The sequence below is a fragment of the Polyodon spathula genome, chromosome 47, assembly GCF_017654505.1.
Source record: "Polyodon spathula isolate WHYD16114869_AA chromosome 47, ASM1765450v1, whole genome shotgun sequence".
In the NCBI taxonomy this organism is placed as follows: domain Eukaryota; kingdom Metazoa; phylum Chordata; class Actinopteri; order Acipenseriformes; family Polyodontidae; genus Polyodon; species Polyodon spathula.
In genome coordinates, this window is record NC_054580.1 from 2,564,376 (window position 1) to 2,573,652 (window position 9,277).

At 50.8% G+C, this 9,277-nt stretch overlaps 3 protein-coding genes across 3 annotated transcripts; 2 read left to right on the forward strand and 1 right to left on the reverse strand.

The window, feature by feature from the left end:
• Positions 1 to 3,415: 3,415 nt before the first annotated feature.
• Positions 3,416 to 4,069, forward strand: LOC121306368 (ubiquinol-cytochrome-c reductase complex assembly factor 3). The gene is made up of 2 exons (XM_041238122.1): positions 3,416 to 3,769; positions 3,895 to 4,069. The coding sequence occupies exons 1-2, from the start codon at positions 3,491 to 3,493 to the stop codon at positions 4,015 to 4,017; spliced, it is 402 nt and encodes a 133-aa protein (XP_041094056.1). The 5' UTR covers positions 3,416 to 3,490; the 3' UTR covers positions 4,018 to 4,069.
• A 1,770-nt stretch (positions 4,070 to 5,839) lies between these two features.
• Positions 5,840 to 7,806, forward strand: dmac1 (distal membrane arm assembly component 1). The gene is made up of 2 exons (XM_041238123.1): positions 5,840 to 6,348; positions 7,521 to 7,806. The coding sequence occupies exons 1-2, from the start codon at positions 6,174 to 6,176 to the stop codon at positions 7,583 to 7,585; spliced, it is 240 nt and encodes a 79-aa protein (XP_041094057.1). The 5' UTR covers positions 5,840 to 6,173; the 3' UTR covers positions 7,586 to 7,806.
• A 513-nt stretch (positions 7,807 to 8,319) lies between these two features.
• On the reverse strand, positions 8,320 to 9,273 carry LOC121306291 (UBX domain-containing protein 1-like; the record flags this gene model as incomplete). The annotated part of the gene is made up of 3 exons (XM_041238032.1): positions 8,320 to 8,361; positions 8,577 to 8,757; positions 9,088 to 9,273. Coding segments are annotated over 3 exons (408 nt in total), but the record flags the coding sequence as incomplete, so codon positions are not given.
• Between the last annotated feature and the right edge of the window lie 4 nt (positions 9,274 to 9,277).

A 9,277-nucleotide genomic window follows, 5' to 3' on the forward strand; every position in this document is an offset into this window, starting at 1 on the left:
GAGAGAGAGAGAGAGAGAGAGAGAGAGAGAGAGAGAGGGGGGTGGGGGGAGTTGACGGTTGCAGTGAACTTCTGAATCTTCTGTCTGGCTGCAAAATCTTTGAGAAAACGATGGCAGAACTATTTAAAGAAAGTATTTAAAGAGTTCATCTTTAAATAGTTTTGAGTGTGGAGAGTGGTATAAACTGAGGGGAGAGGAGGAGAGGGGGAGACAGGACAGGGAGAGACAGAGAGGCAGGTAGAGAGCTATTGGCCCAGATCCATGTGTAAATTAAGAGTCTCAACAGAGCAGAGAGAGACAGAGAGAGGGACACAGAGAGAGAGGTAGACAGACAGAGAATCAGACAGACACACTGCAATGACAATGCAGACAGACAGGCAGTGTATGGAATTCAGATTTCTACAGTGATATTGTCAGCTACTCTCCCCTCCCCCTCCCTCTTCTCTCTCCTAATGAGACTGCCTAATGAGAACCTCATGAATATTCAACGTTCATTAGCGAAGGGGGGGAGGGGGGGGGTCTAACTAACCACAGAGCGAATCGAACATGATCCACCGCCAGCCTCAAAAACCAACACACGGAAACCAGAAGAGAGCGAGTTAAGCAGAGCAGCGTTTGGGCTCTAGAGCTTCATCAGTGTTATTACTGAAACTAGAAGAGAGCGAGTCGAGCAGAGCAGCGTTTGGGCTCCAGAGCTTCATCAGTGTTATTATTGAAACTAGAAGAGAGCGAGTCGAGCAGAGCAGCGTTTGGGCTCCAGAGCTTCATCAGTGTTATTATTGAAACTAGAAGAGAGCGAGTCGAGCAGAGCAGCGTTTGGGCTCCAGAGCTTCATCAGTGTTATTATTGAAACTAGAAGAGAGCGAGTCGAGCAGAGCAGCGTTTGGGCTCCAGAGCTTCATCAGTGTTATTATTGAAACTAGAAGAGAGCGAGTCGAGCAGAGCAGCGTTTGGGCTCCAGAGCTTCATCAGTGTTATTATTGAAACTAGAAGAGAGCGAGTCGAGCAGAGCAGCGTTTGGGCTCCAGAGCTTCATCAGTGTTATTATTGAAACTAGAAGAGAGCGAGTCGAGCAGAGCAGCGCTGGGGCTCCAGAGCTTCATCAGTGTTATTATTGAAACTAGAAGAGAGCGAGTCGAGCAGAGCAGTGTTTGGGCTCCAGAGCTTCATCAGTGTTATTATTGAAACTAGAAGAGAGCGAGTCGAGCAGAGCAGTGTTTGGGCTCCAGAGCTTCATCAGTGTTATTATTGAAACTAGAAGAGAGCGAGTCAAGCAGAGCAGCGTTTGGGCTCCAGAGCTTCATCAGTGTTATTATTGAAAGGGGGGCAGTGCGGTCCAGTCGTTAAAGTCCAGGGGCTTCGCTTCGCAATGCAGTGTGGGGGAGGAAGAATTGTTTAATATCGCCGTGGTGATGTAATACCACTAAATCCTAATCATCACACTTCTGTGTCGATTGCACGCTGAGAGGGAGACGTTGCCATGGAAACTGCTTCCGATCGGAGCTCGGGGGTTCCAGACGGCAGAGCTGGCTGTGAGGCTTCATACTGGGAAATTGATTTAGAGAGAGAGAGAGAGAGAGAGACTGGGACACGTTTCGATGGTGTTCGATAATCGTGTGGGGGAGGGAGAGGAGCATTGTGATCAAAGCAGCAGCCGTGGTGAAGCGTCTGCTATACTCTACTATCCTAATCAGATGGGACCAGAGAGTGTCGAGAGCGACACAGCTGAGGAGGGAGACTCTCCCAGAGAAATGGCAGCTTGCCGATCGGAGAAGGGGGCTGAGAGCGGAGAGAGAGGGCTGTGAGAGATTACTGAGGAGTTTGATGAAGAGAGAGGCGAAGAGTGAGAGGAGAGAGAGAGAGAGAGAGAGAGAGAGAGAGAGAGAGAGAGAGAGAGAGAGGCAAGCAGGCAGGGGCACCACAGAGGCAGAGGAGAGAGGAGAGAGGGAAGAGGAGAGATGAGGGAGAGAGGGGAGGGTGAAGAGATAAGAGATGAGTGACTTGGAAGAGAGGAGAGATGAGAGGAGAGAGAGAGAGAGGAGAGATGAGAGGAGAGATGAGAGAGATGAGAGAGAGGAGAGATGAGAGAGAGGGTATTGTGCCTCTTCAGAATGGCTCAGGATGTGAATACAGCCTTCCTCCATGTATTATACATACATACAGAGAGGTGTCTGTCTGTCTGTCTGTTGTAAGATTCATTCCACTCTCTATTCTGGTACATCCTGTCTGGAATTGGAGATTGAATCTTTGAATAATAGATCCGAGCGCACAGTGAATATTACCAGCTGGAAGGAGACGCTGGAAGAGACTGAGATTAAAAGGCATCGTTTCCATTAGAACGAAAAATGGCCATCCTTGATTTCTCTTCCTGAAAACCTTCCTGAAAGGGCTCTGTTCTAATGCTCTGGGGGGGGGGGGGGGGGGGGGGGGGGGGGTCGAGCACACACACCTGCTCTCTATTCAGGATTTAGAAGTCGCCACGGCAACCCTCGGCCCCCTGAGTCACATAGCAACCAAGAGCTACAGAAACTGTCCTGGACAGTTTATTAGGAACCGTCAGTGTGGCGCAGCACAGTGTTACTACCATCCCGACACACAGACACACAGACACACAGACAGACAGACACAGAGGAGCAGACACACAGACACACAGACACAGAGGAGCAGACACACAGACACACAGACACACACACACAGTGGAGCAGACACACAGACACACAGACACAGAGGAGCAGACACACAGACACACAGGCACAGAGGAGCAGACACACAGACACACAGACACAGAGGAGCAGACACACAGACACACAGACACAGAGGAGCAGACACACAGACACACACATACAGACAGAGGAGCAGATGCACAGACACACAGACACAGGAGCAGACACACAGATAGAGGAACAGAGACAAAAACACACAGATACACTCACACACACACACACACACACACACACACACACACACACACGACAGCAGAGATAATTTCAGCAATTACAGCTCTTAGCGCTGCACCTCTTCACTCCATCCGAGAACCGGTAACGAGAGAGAGGAGAGAGAGAGAGAGAGAGAGAGAGAGGAGAGAAGAGGAGAGAGAGAGAGGAGAGAGAGAGAGAGAGAGAGAGAGAGAGAGAGAGAGAGGAGAGAGAGGAGAGAGAGAGAGAGAGAGGAGAGAGATGCCAGTTTGTTTAATTGCATTTAAAACGAAGCTGCAATAATTACAAACAGAATTACGATACATTTTTAAAAAACGCAGCAAAGGTAACGCAGTGGCGCCATCTGGTGGATCACAAAACATGTCATGATATTTTTCTCCCGCAAGCAACCAAGATTTTTACAGCACAAAAAATACACATAAATAAATAAATAAACCAGCAATAATTAATTAATTTAATTCAGCATAATTACTTAGGGTGGAAGATATTACACAACATGAAATATACTGGATTTTACTGACAAACACACACTGAGTTGTGTAAGTCCTGGAGGTATGTCTATCCCACAATCCCCTCTGATTGTAACATTGAGAGCACAGAGTGTTTTGCGGGTTTTGCTCCCCCCCCCGCCCCTCTGTTTCCAGTCCAGCCCGTGTTTTAGTTTCAGGGTTTTTGGAGCGGTCCGGTCCGGTCCGGTCCGGGAGTGTTCTGTCAACATGAGCAGCATCAAGTGGATCACGAATGCGGGTCTTGTGTTCGGGGCGGCCGGGACGGCGTGCGGGTTTTGGATGATAACGTCACCGGGCGAGCAACGGAAAAAGAACATTTTGAAGGTTCGTTACTTTGTTTCATTTCAACCCCCCAGTAACTTTGCAACTTAATAACAGATAAAATGAAGTCAAAATGTATCCAACCCGAGGTGCGGAAAGGCTCTGTATTTGTTCTTCTCTACCCACAGACTCTCCCAGAAGCGAACCCGCTACGGATGGAAGAGACGCGGCTCCTGACCGCTTTGCAGCTGCGAGTCCTCAAAGAAGCGGCGGAGACGGACGAGAATATCACCCGGAGATACAGCAAATAAAACACAGCCTTACCCCCCTCTCCCCTCTCCCCTCTCCCTCCCCCCCCTCTCCCCTCCCTCTCCCTCCCTCCCCCCTCCCTCTCCCCCTCTCCTCTCCCCTCTCCCCTCTCCTCTCTCTCTCTCCCCTCTCCCCTCTCCCCTCTCCTCTCTCCCTCTCCCCTCCCCTCTCCCTCTCTCCCCTCTCCCCTCTCCTCTCTCCCCTCTCCTCCCTCCCCCTCTCTCTCTCCCTCTCCCTCTCCCCTCCTCCTCTCCCCTCTCCCCTCTCCTCCCTCTTCTCTCTCCCTCTCCCCCCTCTCCCCTCTCCCTCTCTCCCCCTCCCTCTCCTCCCCCCAGGCGAGACCGGAGACGCGTTTATCCGCCCCTGGCTCAATGCAAACGCGGGGGGAGCCGGGGTGGGGGGTCTCTCTGTCGGTTATAACATGTTTGCTCAGAGCTCGGTGCAGGAGCCGCGGTTTGATCATTTAACGGGGGCGGGCTGGTACCGAATCCGCGGTAAAGATGGGCTTTATATAAAAGGGGGGGGGGGGGGGGGGGGGGGGGGGGGTCGGGGGGGGGGGGTGGGTCGCGTTTGTTTTCATTCAGAAATCGTTTGTGTGAAAACACATCTTGCCCGTTGGAAGCGGCTTAATTAGAATGATTAATTGCTATTAATTGTAAAGCTGATGCGAGCTGGAGATGTGTACAGTGAATAATGTATGACTGTGTCTGGCGATGCAGAAAGTCGTAAAAGCAATATAATAAAAGCTATATCTGTAAATAAACATAGCTGGTACAGTTTATTTTTGTGGTGCTTGGTTGTGTGTGTGTGTGTGTATGTATATATATATATATTTTTTTTAACTCTTGTCTGTCGTCAAAATCTGGAGGGAACCAAAGTTGCCAACACAAATGTTTGTCACACGGAATCAAAACAACAGCGGGCACCGTCGTTATGGATCAGCTTCCGGCAGAGAAGGTCAGAAGGCGAGAATTTCAATCAGCACTTCCTGTAGGTAAGGTCTGTGAGGGGGGGGGGCCTCTTCCGGGAAAGAAGGTCAGATGGTGTAGTAAATCAATCAGCACTTCCTGTAGGTAAGGTCTGTGAGGGGGGGGGCCTCTTCCGGGAAAGAAGGTCAGATGGTGTAGTAAATCAATCAGCACTTCCTGTAGGTAAGGTCTGTGAGGGGGGGGGGCCTCTTCCGGGAAAGAAGGTCAGATGGTGTAGTAAATCAATCAGCACTTCCTGTAGGTAAGGTCTGTGAGGGGGGGGGGGGGCTACTTCCGGGAAAGAAGGTCAGATGGTGTAGTAAATCAATCAGCACTTCCTGTAGGTAAGGTCTGTGAGGGGGGGGGGCCTCTTCCGGGAAAGAAGGTCAGATGGTGTAGTAAATCAATCAGCACTTCCTGTAGGTAAGGTCTGTGAGGGGGGGGGGCCTCTTCCGGGAAAGGGCAGATGGTGTTTCATTCCAGTAAATCATCAGTCAAGGACATCCATGTCCAGACACGAGGGGGGGGGGGGGCCTCTTCCGGGAAAGAAGGTCAGATGGTGTAGTAAATCAATCAGCACTTCCTGTAGGTAAGGTCTGTGAGGGGGGGGGGGGGGGGGGGGGGCTCTTCCGGGAAAGAAGGTCAGATGTGTAGTACATCATTCAGCACTTCGTAGGTAAGGACTCTCCAGACACCACCCCGGGGGGGGGGGGGGGGCCTCTTCCGGGAAAGAAGGTCAGATGGTGTAGTAAATCAATCAGCACTTCCTGTAGGTAAGGTCTGTGAGGGGGGGGGGCCTCTTCCGGGAAAGAAGGTCAGATGGTGTAGTAAATCAATCAGCACTTCCTGTAGGTAAGGTCTGTGAGGGGGTTAAAGACCCTCTTCCGGCGAGGAAGGTCAACGGTACAAACACATGGCTGCCGTGAGAAGCACAAACAGATCAGAAATAAAAACCAACCGGATAAACACGACCAGCAAACATTAACACTTAAAAATAACCGTGAACTTAAAACAATAGGCATTTTCTTTTAAAGGGATATCCAGTGCAGCCCTATAGTGAATTTGCCCAGCTCTTGCAAGCAGTGTTGAGTGTTGCAGCCTGCGGCAGAGCGCTGCGTTAATAACGAGCCCGCAGCAATACTGCATTGTAATATAAATTATAAAATACCCGAGGAGCCGCCGCCGGGGCGATGCCGGGACCCGCTGCCCGGGACCCGCTGTTCCGCAGCTGCTGGGGCTGCCGGGTTACCTGCGGGGCCGGGCTGCTGCTCTCCGGGGGGTACGTCTTCATGGCTGCCCGGAGCGTCCTGAAGAAAGGCGGGCCTGCCAGGGTGGGAACGGTCGCCCAGATCTTTTTTTCAGCGTGTAAGTATTGTTATTATTATTATTATTATACAAACCGCTACAGGGCTGGGAATCAGACTCCTATTGCACAGCAGTGTGATCCAGTCCAAGTTTCACTGCTACCAGCTTGATCAGCCCCCAGTGTGTCTTATCCAGCTTAAACTCAGGGGAAACACACTGCTGTGCAGCGGGAGTCAGATTATTAAACTCAGTGTGTCTAGGACTGGATCACACTGCTGTGCAGCGGGAGTCTGATTATTAAACTCCTAGTGAAAGCAGGACTGGATCACACCGCTGTGCAGCGGGAGTCTGATTATTAAACTCCTAGTGAAAGCAGGACTGGATCGGGAGTCTGATTATTAAACTCCTAGTGAAAGCAGGACTGGATCACACTGCTGTGCAGCGGGAGTCTGATTATTAAACTCCTAGTGAAAGCAGGACTGGATCACACTGCTGTGCAGCGGGAGTCTGATTATTAAACTCCTAGTGAAAGCAGGACTGGATCACACCGCTGTGCAGCGGGAGTCTGATTATTAAACTCCTAGTGAAAGCAGGACTGGATCACACTGCTGTGCAGCAGTCTGGGAAAGTGGATCACACTGAGTCTGATTATTAAACTCCTAGTGAAAGCAGGACTGGATCACACTGCTGTGCAGCGGGAGTCTGATTATTAAACTCCTAGTGAAAGCAGGACTGGATCACACTGCTGTGCAGCGGGAGTCTGATTATTAAACTCCTAGTGAAAGCAGGACTGGATCACACCGCTGTGCAGCGGGAGTCTGATTATTAAACTCCTAGTGAAAGCAGGACTGGATCACACTGCTGTGCAGCGGGAGTCTGATTATTAAACTCCTAATGAAAGCAGGACTGGATCACACTGCTGTGCAGCGGGAGTCTGATTATTAAACTCCTAGTGAAAGCAGGACTGGATCACACTGCTGTGCAGCGGGAGTCTGATTATTAAACTCCTAGTGAAAGCAGGACTGGATCACACTGCTGTGCAGCGGGAGTCTGATTATTAAACTCCTAGTGAAAGCAGGACTGGATCACACCGCTGTGCAGCGGGAGTCTGATTATTAAACTCCTAGTGAAAGCAGGACTGGATCACACTGCTGTGCAGCGGGAGTCTGATTATTAAACTCCTAGTGAAAGCAGGACTGGATCACACTGATTGATTGATTGATGTGTTTCAGGTTTGGCATCCTGGGGAGTTGTGATCCTTGCTGATCCCGTTGGAAAATCTCAGAGGAAAACCTGAGGGGGGTGGAATTCTACTTTGTCTCCTTGATCGTTACACTCGCCCAGAAAGACCCTTGAACCTGTGGAAGACCCCCCCCCATTATAACCATTAGCAGCTGCTGCTATCTGATATCACTGAAAGGTTAGAGGTGGCGCCCCGAGGGTCAACGAGAAAGCCTTCGCATCGTCTGAACCCACAGCAGCATCGACACAAGACACATTAAATACATTCTTATCAGATTCACGGCTGGCTGGTTTTTTTATATTGTTAATACCTTTAGTGACTTTTATAACATGTTTGTAAGTGTGTGGGGGTGTGTGTGTCTCCCTGTGATCGTGCCGAGAGCGTGTTTCGTTCTCTCACGTCTCTTTGGGTGACAGAGCCTTCCCTCCCCACCCCAGCCTGCCAGAGCGTGACGCTGAAAAAAAAAAACGAGGCTCACGACGAGATTCGGTCAGCGACCGCTTTTAATTGGCCAGCTGCAGCGTGAGAGAAGCGAAGGAAAAACAACAGCATGAAAAGAGAGTCTTAAATAAAAACTAATAAGAAGAAGAATTCAATGCAATTCCAATCATCATTCCCCGTGTTGTACAAGCTGGTTCTTTATTTTTTAATAGTCCCAAGTTTTGCGTTTTGAATTTTTCCATCCCGGATCACGCTTCTCTCTCTCTCCGGGGCAAAGGGGCGGAGGGGTGAGGCTATGCCTGGAGTCGGGTCATGTGACGTCTTCTCTTGGTGTCTGGTCTTTTTTCTTTACTTCTTGGCAACAATTAAGACTGCTGAAGGAACCAGGCCTGTAAAACACAGAAATAAACTGAATTAATGCAGCAGCGAGAGTGTGCCTCAGTGTGTGTCTGTGTCTCTCAGTGTGTATAGTTTCTCTCTCTCGGTCGGTCTCTCTCTCTCTGTGTCTCACCCAGCTCCTGCAGTGGTGTCTCCATGTCCTCCTCAGTGAACTGTCTCCTGTGTGTCTCAGTATGTATAGTCTCTCAGTGTCTCTGTGTCTCACCCAGCTCCTGCAGTGGTGTCTCCATGTCCTCCTCAGTGAACTCTCTCCTGGGGAAGGGGGTGAGGAGGGTGAAGTCCTCCCCGCCGTCTGTCCGGTTCAGCTCCACGTAGAGCCGCACTGCGGCCAGCGGCTCCCGGGCCTTGAACGCACTGGTCAGCGCCGACCCGTCCAGCAAACGCACCTGGGGGGGGGGGGGGGCACACCCGCGACGGGAATGAGCCTACCAGTGTGTCTTAATAAACTTGGTGTCAGAATGAAAACTACAGCTCCCAGCATGCCCCAGCACCAGCTGTACCAGCGAGGGATGCTGGGAGCTGTAGTTCTTTATACAGAACAGCTGGCATCAACCAGCAGTCACAGCAGGGACTGCAGTATAGATGTGTTTACACTGCAGGAGACTGCATCACAATAAAAAAAAACTACAGCTCCCAGCATGCCTCGGCACCAGCGAGGGATGCTGGGAGTTGTAGTTCTTTGCACAGTGAAAGTGAGGGGGTTTCTGCTAACATACCTGTATCCTGCACTCATCGTATTCCCTCTTGGCAGGGGGAGGTCCCTGGCTGGCGGGAGGGGAGGTGAGAGGGGCCTCCACTGGGGGGTTCACTGGGGCAGCTCTGGAGCAACCCCCCCCAAACTGGGAACGAGAAACGAGAGAGAGAGAGAGAGAGAGAGAGAGAGAGAGAGAGAGAGATAGACGCACC